At 50.0% G+C, this 14,990-nt stretch overlaps 1 protein-coding gene across 1 annotated transcript; it reads left to right on the top strand.

The window, feature by feature from the left end:
- The first annotated feature begins 14 nt into the window (after window positions 1-14).
- Window positions 15-14,027, top strand: UBFD1 (ubiquitin family domain containing 1). The gene is made up of 7 exons (XM_036280507.1): window positions 15-131; window positions 330-662; window positions 1,825-2,033; window positions 4,506-4,571; window positions 4,724-4,829; window positions 8,539-8,621; window positions 10,783-14,027. Exons 1-7 carry the CDS (start codon window positions 107-109, stop codon window positions 10,891-10,893), a joined length of 933 nt encoding a protein of 310 aa, XP_036136400.1. The 5' UTR covers window positions 15-106; the 3' UTR covers window positions 10,894-14,027.
- Window positions 14,028-14,990: the final 963 nt, after the last annotated feature.

Raw genomic sequence — 14,990 nt, 5'->3', positions numbered from 1 at the left:
CCGGCCCGGCCGGGCGAGATTAGGGGCTGCAGCGGGGGCCAATCTCCGCCAGCTCGCCTTTTCCCGGCGGCCCCTGCGGGCGCGGTGGGTGTTGTACACAATCATCATGGCGGCGGCCGGGGCCCCGGATGGTAAGTGTGGCGGGGTGGCGAGCGCCCGGGTTGGGCCCGGCTGAAGCGGTTGCTTCTCCGGGACGCGGCCCGGCCCGGGGGCGGGGCGGGGTGGGGTGGGGTGAGGTGGGGAGAGCCCTGGCTTGGGAGCCGGGGTGCGGCGGAGTCCGGCCCCAGGCCCAGCCCGCGGCGAGCGCCCACCCCCTGCCCCCCCTGCAGGCATGGAGGAGCCTGGCATGGACACGGAGGCCGAGACCGTGGCGGCCGAGGCGCCCGCGCGGCCCCTCAACTGCATGGAGGCCGAAGCCGCGGCGGGGGCGGCGGCCGAGGACGTCTGTGCGGCGCGAGGCAACCTGCAGCCGGCCCCGGCCCAGCCCCCTGGGGACCCCGCGGGCCGGGCTTCGGTCAGCAATGGCGAGGACGCGGGCGGCGGCAGCGCGGGCAGGGAGCTGGTGGACCTGAAAATCATCTGGAACAAGACTAAGCACGACGTGAAGTTCCCTCTGGACAGTACAGGCTCCGAGCTGAAACAGAAGATTCACTCGATTACAGGTAACCCCCGGGCCCGACAGCCACGCCGCCCTCCCCACCTCGCCTGCCGTTCCTAGTGCTCACACTGTGGTAGGCACCGCGCCGGCCGCTCTGCCAGCATCAGCATCCGCAGTGCTCACAGCAGTTCTCCAAAGTGGCTACTGGGATGCCCATTACTCAGATGGGCAAAACGAGAGCTGGCATCGTAGAGCTAGTAAGTGGCCGAGCTGGGATTGAGGTCCAGGTCTGACTTATAGGCCCAGGCGTCTAACTAATGTTCCCTAAACATCTCTAATAAAAACACCTAAGGCACTTGTTAAATTTACAGCTTTCGGGCTTTTCCCCCTGGGAGATTTTGATTCAGTGGGGCTGGAATGTTGCCAGGAATTTATTTGTAGCAAATATCAGGCAATTCTCACAAGGGAAGTTTAGGAAACACTGCTGATGACCGTGATGCCGGCCCCTTCACAGGTCCTCCTGTTATTAAAATTTTTTTTTCTTTATGGAATTTTAGAGAGAGGGGAAGGGAGAGGGAAAGAGAGAGAGAATCACCAATGAGAGAGAACATTGATTGGTTGCTGTCTGTATGCTCCCAACTGGGGATTTGGCCCACAACCTGGGCATGTGCCCTAACTGGGAATTAAACTTTGACCTCTTGGTGCATGGGTTGATGGATGCTCAGCCACTGAGCCCCAGTGACCAGGTGGTGCTCCTGTTATTTAATTTTACCTTGTTTATAATGCTTTGCCATCTGAAGTGATTTTTAAAAGGTTTTCTCCATGTAGCCTGTGGCCTGCATAAAAACAAAAACTTGGTGTTTTTTGGTTTTTGTTTCCCTGAGGCTTGTGGACTCTCATTTCATATTTGAGTGGTTGGAAGATTGAGGAACAACTTGGGATGAGTGACAGCTAATATCTATTGATCAATTATTAAATACTAGGTATTTCACTAAATACTGTTTGTCATATTTTGTAATCCTTGAAACAAGTCTATACAGAAGGAACTACTGTCATCACTATTGTAAAGTTTTGGAAGCTGAGGCTGAGACAGGTTGTGAATTGCCCAAGTGTGCAAAAGTAATAGGTGGAAGAGCAGTATTTACTTTGGGGTCTGTTGCCCAAGTGCTCTGGTCCAAGTATGTTTTTTGATTTTTTTCTTTGACTATCTGCTGTCTTTTCCCAAGGTCTCCCGCCGGCCATGCAGAAAGTCATGTATAAGGGACTTGTCCCTGAGGATAAGACGTTGAGGGAAATAAAGGTGACCAGCGGAGCCAAGATCATGGTGGTTGGCTCCACAATAAATGATGTTTTAGCAGTAAACACACCCAAAGACTCTGCGCAACAGGATGCCAAGGCCGAAGAAAACAAGAAGGAGCCGCTGTGCAGGCAGAAAGTGAGTCTGTCATGTGATTATTTGTCCTGGGAAGTTTGAGGCTTTGTCCTCTGGAGCCGTGGTTGGTTATATTCTCCCTAGAATAAGCTCCTTTTTGGACAGGGCCCATGATGGAAATTTATGGCAGCAGTTGGGTGCGGCTGGCTGTTGAGTGGAGGTGACAACTACCTGAGATTTGCAACTTTGTCTCATCTGGCGGGTCAGTGTGTCTCAAGTCTATCTACTTTAGGATAAGGCCTTTGTAAAGGCAGGTTTTGGAATCAGACATGGGTTTTGCCTGTTCAGTGCCAGAGAAAAATGTCATTATTAGAATAACTCCCCATTTTGTGCAAGTGCTTAAATTTGTTTACTTATTTATTTTCTTGTTTTCTTTTTTGGTGTATGGCTTCCCCCAAGTCAACAAGCCTTTTTCTGGAAAGTCATGAAAGTCAATAGCTTTCAGAGGTTCCTCTAAAACTGACCATTTCAGGAAGCCAAATGAAGCTGACTAGGAAGATAACTATGCTGATTTTTTTCCCTTCCTGGTCCATGATATGGGGGCCTGATTTTTTAAATAATTCTTTGTGGCTCATTTTGGAGGTTAGAGTATTTCACTGTCAAAGGAGCTGGTTGGAAGAACCATCACTTGTGATTTTATCACCCAGCAAACCCCACTCATTGTTAGGGAGCCTCCTGGACACCCTGAGTAATGTTTCAGGAAAATACATGTTCTCACCCTAACCTGTGCCCTGAAGAGAGTAGGCCAGCTGGAATGAATGTTGGTTTTAGTGATCATAGGCACCAAGGCGTATATATGATCAACAGTGTGAGAAGGACACTTTTTTCTGTTCCAGGCCTATAATCTCCTGTGTGTGCTTCCACATCCCCAAAACGTGTTTTTGTAAATATGGCAGTAAAACCTGACCAGGATTAATGTGAATGGTCATGTTTTACCATACAAATGAACGTGTTTGGTGGCAAGATGCTGCCCAAACTCTGTGGAAGACATTACATAATATATTTTAAAACTCTATTATGTTTACTTAAAAACAAAACAAAAACCCTGAAACTTCTGGGCTTTAGAAAAGTTCAAAACATCTATTTATAGCTGTTGTTCAGATAAAGGGTTGTAAACCTATATTACCATCTGAAGAGTGTTTTTATTTGGACACTTTCACCCCCAAATATGAGGTCAAAAAGCCTTGTAATCAGTAGAGTTCATTTCCATTTTCCAGTCTTTCTCTGCCACATGTGTGAAACATCAGGTATGAGAATGCAGATGTGAGTGAGCATTCCCACTGGCCACACCCTGGCAGCATACATACCTCTTAAATAGAGGTTTGAGTTACTAATGGTAGCTTAACAAGCTTAGAACTGTTTTCCACAGTGCAGGGGCAATTCTTCAAAAGGTACTTGTGAGGTATGAGTCAAATTCAGCTTATAATCCATGTGCAGTGTTAAAGCCAGTTACGAGGCATAACACAGCCTAATGAGAGGGACCCATCCTTGTGACTTTTTATCAGCTCTTCAGACATCTGGGGCTGATATACAGATGATCCTTTGCCAGCAGTCTGGCAGTATTAGGTTTATTTCTGTTGGAGAGTTTCTGCCATGCCAGTGAGGGTTTGGGCTGGCTCATGGCTACCTGGTGCTTAAATTTGGTTAGTTTTTTACCATTTGCCCACTCATTGCCCTATAGTCCTACCTTTACTAAACAGTGTCTGTTCCTACAACCACAAATGGGGTGAAAAATGGATTCAGACATGTGGGCCAGTCAGGAGCTGTTTCAGGCACCCTGAGCCTTATTAGAACTCATAGGAGCTGCTTCAAGCTCCTGGGGTGGGCAGGCTTAGAGACTTCTCAATGCCAAGGTGTAGGCTAGTCAGCATCTGTATTTGGAGATGTGGTTTTTGAGGCTTTCTACCTAGCAGGGGTTGAGGGGCAGCGAGGAGACTTGTGCAGCAGAGGAGCTCTGTTTGTGGGGGCGGTGCTCCTTTGGGCAGGTAGGCTGGTCACGGGCATCTCCAGAGGTGTCTTTGGGAGTTTAAGCTGATAGTGCTGTCATTTTGTACCTGTCAGGAAAGCAACCCTTTGTGGTTCTCTTAGCTTGATGTTGAATCCTTTCAGTGGTGACTTGGGGAGGGGGAGGAAGTAGATTTTTCTTGAACTGGTAGTCTGGAAGTCCTGCTTCCTCTAGAACAGTGATGTCTAGTGTGGCAGCCACGTGGGGCTGATTAAAATTCAATAAACTTGAGGGTCTCTTTTCTTGGTCTTACTAGCCCCATTTCAGGGGCTTACTGGCCACGTTTCTATCAACACAAACTTCTTCTGGACAGCGCTGCTCTGTGGTGTCAGAGGACCCATCCGTAGACAGTACAAGCTTTAGAACCAGAACCATAGGCTTTCTTTCTCTGTCCTGTTTTTTCAGAGGTAGTGACACGATGAAAGTGCAGTCAGCTTTCATTTAATGATCTCTTTTGATTTATGTTGTAGCAACACAGGAAAGTATTGGATAAAGGGAAACCCGAAGACGTGATGCCGTCTGTTAAGGGGGCCCAGGTAAGCCACACTCCTTTGTGAGCGCTCTCAAAACCAGGCCCACCTGACTTCTTGAGCTTCCTGCGCTCCCATCTTCACATCCTGCTCTTCTCCTGTTTTTGTCCTACTTGTGTCTGGTGCCTCCCTCTCTTACCATGCTCTCGTGCCTCCAGGAGCGACTGCCCACGGTCCCCTTGTCTGGCATGTACAATAAGTCTGGAGGAAAAGTGAGACTCACCTTTAAGCTAGAGCAAGACCAGCTGTGGATCGGCACTAAAGGTATGTGACTGCTGCACCTCTCCCTGGCTTGCCGCCTCTGGCGCCCAGCAGTGCTTTCTCCCGAGTGAGTGTACTTCTCCCCCAATCTCTGCACTGTGCTTTGTGTGCTCCTGGCTTGGATTTGCTTTTAGATGCTCACCTTCTGTTGGACCCTTTTCCCTCAGTCTTTTCAGTCTGATCACAGAACCAGTCCATCCAACATTGGCTGTCCAGAGGTCCCAGATGTGTGGCTGAGAGCCAGTTCTGGTCCACAGACTGGAGTTTCATCTTTTACACTCGACATAAAAAACGACATTTCACTTGATAATGATTTTTTGGCTTCTCTTGAAAAAAATCAAAAGGTCTAGTCCGGCTGAACCTGCATTCTCACAGGGTAACCAGCAGCTGGAGCTGAGTAGTAGTTTCACATGGGCCTGGCTACAGTTCTCACTGTCCCATTTAACTTGAATGCGGCCAGCATCCTTCATTTATGTCACCCGCCTGGCCCCTGTAGATGGGAGTTTTCCTAGTATTGGGGACCTGCCCTCCCCTGCCTGGTTGCCCGCTGCCTGCTCCCACCGACCCCCCTGTGCATGGTGGGTCTGGCTTGCTGTTTGCTGGGAAGTGTCTCTGACTGTGCTTCCTCTTTCTTCCCCACATGGATCAAAGTCTTGTCAGTTACACTCCAGAATTATCAGTGTCTTTTCTTTACCCCTCCACTGTGTTGCTTAAGACTTCTAGCATCTCTGAACTTGGTCCGTGAAAGAAGTTAACCTATTTCCCTGCCCCACCTCTGATCTCTTCTGTCCCGTTCATCTCCTATACTATTTATTTCTCACTGGTTTTTGTGCTCATAAACCTTTGGCTCTTTAAGGCTAAGTTCAAATGCTCAGCCATAGTGTCCAGTGTCCTCAGTGATAGGACCCAGTTTAAAATTTGAGCTAGCTTCCTGCCCCGCTTGCCTGTCGTACCCTGGGTGTGCAGCCGCACCACTCGCCGACCTTCCCTGTGTGCTTGGCGCAGCTCTGCCTTTGCTCGCACTGTGCCTTCACCTGCGAGCCGCCTTCCCCTTCCTGTTACTAATGAAGTCTCCCAAGGCCCTACTTAAATGTCCTCCTAACGAAGCCTCCCTGATACATCCCCACCCCGCTGCTTCTGTTCATAGAGCACTTCATTTATGTCCCCAGAGCACTCATTACTCTCTGACTTGTCTGTCCCCTGTTAGATTCCGGAGGGGACCGAACATGCCTAACTCACCTGTTTCTGCCAGCACTGTAGGTGTTCAGTGTTCGAGGTAAACGCTAAAGAGAAGCACAGGGGATCCCATCCTCTGAGACTTACTGGTTTCAGGGACAGGCCATTAGTATGACTCTGTTTCAGATGGGACCAAAGTTTTATGGAAAATAATCAGGGCTGGGATGATGGGGAGTGAGATTTTTATCATCTAAAATATGAAAGTAAGTTTTCTTGTTTTCACCCCATCCTGGTTCTTAAAGTGAACAAAGAATGAAATGCCAAAAACGCTTGCATTTCTAACAATTGTGTGATAACCTATGTTCTTTCTTTCACATTTGATTCTAACTGCATGATCAGAGCAAGTTTTACAACCTATTTAAGGGCTCCCCTATTCTTCAAGGGCCTTGAATCCCTTTAGTAGGTCACCGTCTTCTGCAGAGCTGGTCTCGCCACCCCGTTTCTTCAGTTGTGAGCTCCCTGCTCGTCAGCCCCTCACTCTCCATGCCTTGGGGGGGGGGTTGGTATAGTCCTCCATCATGGCACTGACTCACTAAGGCCCTGCCTCTTCCACTTCAGCAGCCTGTGGAGGGCGGTGGCTGAGGTTGACCCAGAAAGACACCGATGGCCCCGCTGGTAGGTGCAGCTTGGCAGCCCGATGCCAGCTCAGTCTGTAAGGGCTCCTTGGCATGCTTCCGTGTTAGGAACGTGTGTAGGAAAGTGTCCTCACGGCACGGACTAATGAGAACCTGCTGTGCCTGTGTTGGGGGCTCTACTTCCGCTCGTGGGAGCAGCCATCCCCTGCTTTGGCAGGAAGGAGAGCTCTAGAAGAACCTCGGTGTGTTGGCACGTCAGCGCTGTGAGAGCCCTCCTGGCCGCCAGCCTTGCTGACGCATGTGGCCGTGAACTCGTGTCTTCAGGGGTCTGCCAGGGCTGAGATTTTCATTCTCACCTGGAGCCCTGCCTCAGTGCACCTCGGGCCCTCTTCTCACCTGCCCCTGACACTGTCACCTGAGTGTCCTGTCACTCTTAGGACAGCTTGATCGGGGAGTGGGCTCCCAGCCATTGGCGTTTTTCTGCTGGCAAGACACTGTTGTAGAACAGCCGTTCCAGCAGCTCATTAGTCGGCCTCTTTTCTCGGAGAGGTTTTTTACATTCACGGGCTCCTGTTTATGGTGTAATTCTAGTGGCTTGTGTGGGAGGCAGGACTCGCCGCCTCAGGCCCGGTGGGAGCGGGAAGAGCAAGCTCCAGGCAGGACGCGTGAATGGTGAGCGCGTGAAGCTGCCGGGGGCCTGGGCCCTGCTGGTGGGAAGTGGCACCTGATTGTGACTCGGGAGTCGGGCTCAGGATTGTTTATCTTTTGCATTTTCAAAAGAAGCCAGACAGCCATATTTTTATGTGAAAATCTCTGGACATTTCACATAAAATGTGAAAAAAGGTGGTTGGTGTTTTGAGAAGTTTTCACGTTAAGGACCCAGCTGGTCAGGTCCTGCCTGTCTTAGAGCCACTGAAAGTCAGAATCTGCGTGAGCGTCTTAGGTCCGTTCCTCCCACCCCCGTTTTTCAGAGACCAAGGCCCACAGGACCGAAATGAAATGTCTCGATTCATCACTTAGACTAGAACCCCAGCCTCGGAATTCTGCTGTTTTTTGGTCAGGTTATCTGTTTTCAGATTCTGCCTTTTCCGGATTTTTCTCTCTAAAAAGTCTTTAGTGGTTTTTCAAACTTCGTTTAACAGTTTGCTGAGAGCTTCTCCCGTCCCTGAGGTGTTTCTGCTTCAGGGGTGGTTTCCTGTTGGCAGGCAGGCGCTCCCCCTCCTGCCACCACCCCTGCCCTGCCGCACCTGCTCACCTCCAGCAGGCTCCTCCTCCAGACCTCCCTCGCTTCTGTCTCTCCCACACCCGCCACCCTTAAACTTCTGCAAAACGTCTTCTGGACCCTGTGTGCTTAGTGGTATCTTGAGTGTTAAGCATAAGAGGTTTTAAGTATTTTAAGAGAACTTTCACACATATGGAAGGGTAAGGGGCAGGAAAGGAATGGTGGGGGCTTGAGCAGGGTCTTGGGACAGAGACGGTCATATGCTGCCAACAGCCCCGTTCTGTGGGAGCCCACAGGCATGCTGGTGCCTCTCTTCTTGGTCCTGTTGACTGTCTCAGGCACCGAAGGTCTTAGCTGGTGCTGGCCTTGGGCATTCAGGGTGCAGTGGAATTTCTTTTGTATTTATTAGTTGTTAGACTTTAAAAATAATACCAGGAAAGAGACAGTTCTGTTCTCAGAGACCTTTACTATACCATTGCCACATCATGGTCCCCATTTACTCCTAAGAAGTTCCCAGCTCCCACGTAGGGCTCTAGGGTCACTGTTAGAAGGTCCTGTCCTATTATCCCCAGAGTTTACAGGAGATTGCAAAAGCCACCTGCCTTGACGAGGGACTGCTGAGTTGCAGGAGTAGAACAGGAGGGCCTTTGAATAATGGCTGTCGTTCCTTTCAACTTAGAGCGGACTGAGAAGTTACCCATGGGCTCCATTAAAAATGTGGTCAGTGAACCCATTGAAGGACATGAGGACTACCACATGATGGTAAGTAGCTGCCATCCTGTGGCCTCTCTCTAGGTTCCCACTTCTGCTCCTCTAACAGGGACTGATGTTAGCTGAGGAGAAAACTCGGCATTCAAGAGATGCATGAGCTAAGGCCCTCGTGTCTTCATCTTAGAACTTAGTCCATGACTTGGTCCAAGTTCTCTTTATTTTGCAGCCCCTCCCTGCATCTTCCAGCAGTTTGAAAGGGATATGTTGAATCTCTTTGTTTCCCTTTTATTTATGATATTTTGTTTTTAGACCAGAAAAATAAATGTAACAAGGAGGACTGTCTTGTGGGTTTTCATTTAACTTTTTCCTTGCACATAAAATAAAACCTCCCACTACTCTTGGCATTTGGGCCCCTAGGCCTTCCCCTCTGGGATGGTGTTGCCCTTCCCAGGCTGCAGCTGTCTAGTGGCCAAGGGTCCCATGGGGAGGACAGGCCTGTGGACGTCTGTTCCCAGGGAGATTTGCTCAGACAGGCAGGCCGCGCTTCCTGAGACAGTGTGCAGACGTGGCCCGAGTCAGTGCAGAGCAAAGCAAGAGTTCATTGACAAACTGAGCAGCTAGGCACACCCCTTCTACTTCCCTGTCATTGTCTGGAGGGGCCATTCTGAATGAGGTTAGCTCCTCAGACTTTAAAATTGCTATGACAGGGACCTGACCCGAGCAGTGACAGGACAGGGTGGGGGCAGCCACCTGCCATTCTCTGAAGAGGCAGATTTTTGTGTCCAACCAACAGGAATGTATTTATGTTGGCCCTGTCCCAGGGAGAAGGGGCAGTAGTGCTCTGGCCCGTGGGTAGTGTTACAAAGTCCACAGCAGAGGGAGATGTTCAGAGACCCCAGAAAAAGAGGACCTAGCATCTTGGCAGTGCTCTGTAGACAGATGGCAGCTCCCCGGGCTCCAGGAAACGTCTGTTAGCCCTGTCCCCTTTCCTGCCCTGTCGGTATCTGTCAGTGGCTGGGCCAGCAGCCCGGCTGCAGAGCTCCTAGGTGACCCTGAGAGTGGGGTGACCCTCTGAGAGTGGGGGTGACATCACAGCCCTGTGGCAGCCCCCCGCCCAGTCTCTCTGGGGTCTTTAAAGGACTGCATGTGGGTTATTTGCTCAGTTATTTTTTTTGTTTTAAAAGTAGGATTTTTTTAAAGCTCTGATCGCCCTCTCTGAACACCGTTAATCACCTTTACTTTTGTCCTAACGAAAGTATTTATTTCCCTCTTTGCAGATGCCATTTCACTAGCTAGATGAACATGTCAGAGCTCACATTAGCAGGGGGTGGCTGTACTTTGTGAGTTTTAGAAAAATCTTAAAAAATACAGGAAAGGACAGAAACTACTATAACAAACCCACCAAGAAGAGACAATTATAAATACTTTGTAACTTACTTTGAATCAGTTTTTAATAAAAGAAGATTAACCAGCAGTGAATTCGTTCCCGCTATCTTCCCCTCCCCCACTGCCCTTACCATGATCTATCACGTGGGTCTTCCCCGCTCTGCTTTTATTTTCGTACACGTCCATGAACAAGCTCCAGTGCTGTTTTCATAAGTGGCATCATGGTATGTATTGTTCTGCAGCTTGCTTTTTTTGGTCGACATTATGCTCTGTCTGTATTTACCGTGGATCCAGCTCATACCTTTTAAGAGTGAGCCAATACCCATGTGCACAGGACACATCACTTCTAGGGTTGCGTTCCCTCACTGGTGGCCAGTAGGTGTTGCCAGGCGCTCACCATCGCTGTAGCGCTGCTCTGAGCGTTCATTTCCCTTGTGCACGTGGGCAGTTTTCTCGGGCCGGGCTTCCCCAGTGGGTCTCCAGACCAGCAGTGTCACATCGGCTGGGAACTCCTAGGAATGATAGATACTTAGGCCCCTACTAGCCCTCCAAGTCCCAGACTAATGGGGGAGCCACCACTTTGTTGTGACAAGCCCTCCAGATAGCTCTGATGTGCACCTGAGTTTGGGGACCACCGCTTTAGGGTGGCTATGCTTAGCTCCCTCCTGCTGCTGTCTTTTTTTTTTTTGGACAAGAGAATGCTCCTCACATGATTTTTTTCCTTCCCTTTTGGTTAAGTCACTTTTTAGCCCTCCCCTGTGTGTGTTGTGCTGCCGCTCAGTCTCCGACCTCTGAAGTGTCGCTTGGTTTTCCTTTTCCCTTCCAGGCATTTCAGTTGGGCCCCACGGAAGCCTCTTACTACTGGGTGTACTGGGTTCCAACTCAATATGTGGATGCAATCAAAGACACTGTGCTGGGGAAGTGGCAGTATTTTTGAAAGCACTTTCACCTCTGGCCCAGGAGACTGACCCAAAGTGAAGGACATTGCTGGGAGAGGCCTGCAGCATCCCTGGATTTCAGAGTTCTGGAACTTTGTTCACAAACAGTTATATCCAGTCTAAGGTGATGTGGTGACTGAAGCCAGAGGTGATGTTCTTTCACCCTTAGCTTAATTTTAACTTAAAATCACCGGTTCCCGTTCTTGCAGTCAGCTTCGTACCATTTTCAAGTCAGTGCAGTGGAAATCAATAAATTTGAATTCCGAACGTGTTGTGTGGAATACTCTTACATGTGTTCGAGAGTAGGTCTGCCAAGGTTGTGTTTAGAAAGGAATGGTGAAAAGCTTTCTGCTTTTTTAAAAAGTGATTTCAACTGAAATACTTTCATAAATCTTTGGTTGCAAACATTCGGACTGTGTTATGATGAGTTGGGGGTGTTTTTTCTTTCTTTTTCATATAAAATTTTATGCAAAGTGGGAGGGTTGGTAAGCCATATTTTTCTGTCCATTAATTCAGATTTACTTCTTTCCTTTTTTTTATTTTCTCACTTCCTAGATTTGAGTTTTTGTTTTGAAAACCCAAAGATGTCAGTTCCTCCTTTTGTACCTCATCACTGCTTCCTTCCCTGGCCTTCCTCCGGCCGTGCTGCTGCTCGCCAAGGCGCATGGGAGGGATGCGCTGTGTCTTGGTCAGGGCGCTCTCACGCGTGCTGTGGTGTCTGAGCAGCGGAGTGTCTCACAGTGACTCTTGTCCACGTGTCTTGCCCTCTGGGCGCCGATCTCTGGGGCGGCCTACTGCACATTGACGGTTGTCTGCAGCCCTCTCTGAGTTGGTTTTGACGCCCAGCCTGGCATGGATGTGCCTGGCTGTGCTGCTCCAGAAGTCATGGATCCCTGGCTGGCAGGGCCTCTCTGAGGGGGCGCCAGATGGAGGACAGTTTATACAGCCATGTAGCCACAGGCCCACTTTGGAAATTTCAAGAAATTCTTAAGCAGTCCAATGGTTATTTCAGTTATGGTTCTCTATTTGTTCCTTCTGCTCATGTGTTGTGTTCAAGTGTTCTTCATCCCTGGTTCAGCGATGCTGCCGTTCTCAGTAAGAAGACGTCTGACCTTGTGGGTTGGTGATGTGTTGTAACATCAAAAATGGGATAACTTGCTTTTGTGGTTAGCTCACTCTCTTCTGGTTTTAGCCCTTACGTTCTCTGTACACGTGAACCTTGTTGTCCCCTTGTGGCTTGGTTGGCTCTGAAGTGAGGGAGAGTCTTGGTGAGTGGCCTCGTGTGCTGTGTGCTGTTTCTCTGCTGCCGTCCCTGCAGTCCTCCTCCCGCTGGCTGCAGGCTCTCGTAGCAAGGCTTGGACAGAGCGTTTCCAAACTTGGCATCTGGGTTCCAGGCTGCTCCTGCTTCTGTGAAATGTATTAGCTTGTGTGAGCCAGTTAATGACGATCTGCACCCTTCCCTCCAAAATGTAGTTCAGGAACCCAGCTGGTCCAGACAGACTCGTGCTTCTCATGGTGCAGTTATGCATCTGGGCAGGAAGAGCTGCTCTTGTTTTGGGGGGCATAGGTACACCTGTGAAGTAAGTGTGGCATCCACGAGGTTGCCCATTGCGCCCCTTGAAGGAGGAGCAGTGACTGCCTGTGGCCCCTGCAGAAAGTGCTTCTCTGCAGCAGCCCCGTCCTGGAGACGTGTCCCGACAGTGTCACACACCTGGTGTTCTCTGGAGGCAGGTGTCTTCGTCCCCAGGCTGGCCTCGCACTGCTGCTCTCGGAGCCCTTCCCGCCAGCTCTCCGCATTCGCCCTGTTTGGCCGCCGTGCCATCTGACGCCCCTTCCCCCGGTGAGAGCGTGTGTCCCATCGTCCCCCTGCTCCCAAAGAGCCAAACTGCTTCTCACGCAGGCTGGTGTCGTTTCAACATAGGACCAAAGCCTGGGTGAGCCTTTTTATTTTAAGTAAAATGGTGCTTTTTTCCTTACTTCGAGATACTATATATAAATAATAACGTAAATGACATCTTTTCATATGGAGCTGTGTGATGGGGCTCACTGAATCTGCTAGAACAATCATGGAGATCTTGCTGGAAGCCCTCAGAGAGCAGAGGTGGGTGTACCAGGAGCCCCTGGAAGAGATGTTTGATTTAGATCTGAGTCTGTGTCCCAGCAGTATTCACTGTCTTGTCACTGAGTCCGTGAGCAGTCTTCATTTTTTGTCTTACAGTCCAGAGTGTACCGAGACAGTCTGTGTCAGCAAGCTGAGCGCCTCTCTCTGTAGGTACATCGCAGTGTTGCTGTCATCAGGATGACTTTCTGTGCAGTTCCTTCACTGTCTGAGGGGACCAGCTCTTTCTCTGGGGTGTGCCTGTCCCTCACGATGGCACAGGGCATGTGAGTGGACCGGGGCTGCACCATGCAGGAGCAGGCGGGCCTGGCCTCAAGTCCTGCCTTCCCTGAGCCTCCCGCAGTCTGCTCACAGGGCCTTGCCTGCCTTCCTTCCCTTCCTGCGGCCACTTGACAGTGATGACAAATGATCCCCGCTGAGGAGGGCTCGGTGCACAGTCAGCCTGTTCACAGAACTGAGACTTTAGAGTTTCTGAACTCTTTGGTGTTAAGTATTTTAATTGCTGATGGGCCTTCTGCAAGTAGTATTAGCTCTTCTTGTGAGGCTGAACTGAGCTGAGGTGTCCTTTCTGATCACTCATGGGCTCAGGAGTCGTCTTAGTTGCTGCTTTACTTTCTAAGGGCCAGAGGGACGAACTGCCACGTTGCCACGGCTCTGAAAATGTGTCATATTTCAGCCAGAAGGGGCTGGCTTTCCCTCCTCTTACTTAACCATGTGCCTGGAAGAGCTGTCCCGGGCTCTTGTTTTGGGCTCACTCTTTCTGTGCCAGGGGCAGGGAGGGCAGGGGTCGACCCTGTGCCACGGGCCATGCGAGGGCCGGCCTTTCCAGCCCATCTTCTGAGGAGCCCTCTCCCTTGCTCCTTGCTTCTGTTCTGTCTGTTGTCTTGGGAAAGGATGGTCCCTTTGTTTTAAGGCTTTGTGACAATGTTATCTCTAGTTAGCATTGGCGCCTATTTTCTTCTTAGTAGGGCCTGGTGGCCTCTCTGAAGTTACAGGTGGCCAGGAGCCCTCTGGAGTGCAGGACGTCTGGTCCGTGTAGCTGCCCAGCTGAGTGCTCCCCCCCCCCCCCCCCCCCCCCGCCTTCTTTCTGTTTCCCTGAAGAGCCCTTCAGGGTGAATTAAAAATATACGTAAGTACCATGTTTCCTTGTGGTGTGCACTCTGGTCTGGTTTTTTGTTTTTTTTTCAATCAATGCCTGTTTGGGAGGAAATAAACGTATTTAGTCTGTTAGATTTGAGCTGCTGGATTTTTTTAACGTGTAACCTTAACTAGCTGTCTTATTGTTTATCCTGTAAGATTAGCCTATCAATTAAAGTTTGATAATTAATTGCGTCTCCTTATTCCTTCCAGTTCTTCATGCGCCTAATCCACACTGGGGATTGACCAATATTTGGAGCTGGGCCTGGAGCCATTCTTTTGCCAGCTGTGGTCACCATTTTCCTGTCTTTGTTTGCATTTGAGTGTGTCCTGCGAACCTGATACAGGGATTGGATTTGTTACTTCTGTATTAGTCCAAGTCACTGCCAAGGCCATGCTGCTGTTAGGACCACCCTCCTCCACCCTCTCTGCCTCCCGGTGTTGGAGGGGATAGCACCTCCCTGTCCCCACACCTTCTGACTTGTGCCTTGTGTGACTTCGCCCAGGCATGTAGCCGGGAGGACATGCTTGGTGACGCTGAGAGGAGGCCAGTGCTGCCACAGCCGCAGAGACCCAGGAGGGAGGGAGGCGATCTGTTACCAGAAACGGAACAGAAGCAGAATCCTTGGCATGAACAGTGATTGCAGTTTGTCAGAACTGGTTTTAACCCAGCACCATTTCCCCCGGACCCTCTCGTCCTCCCTGCTTCATAAATGTTCCTGAAGGTTCAGGTCCTACGGCCCCTTCCTAGCTCTTTCCCATTATTCCAGCACCTCATAATCAGGAAGCAGTGTGGTTAGATCTGAAGGGTCTGACTTTTGGGAGAGGTCGGTGGCCCTT

This window comes from Molossus molossus, unplaced genomic scaffold (assembly GCF_014108415.1).
Source record: "Molossus molossus isolate mMolMol1 unplaced genomic scaffold, mMolMol1.p scaffold_m16_p_3, whole genome shotgun sequence".
In the NCBI taxonomy this organism is placed as follows: Eukaryota; Metazoa; Chordata; class Mammalia; order Chiroptera; family Molossidae; genus Molossus; species Molossus molossus.
This window is presented reverse-complemented; position numbering and strand designations above follow the sequence as displayed.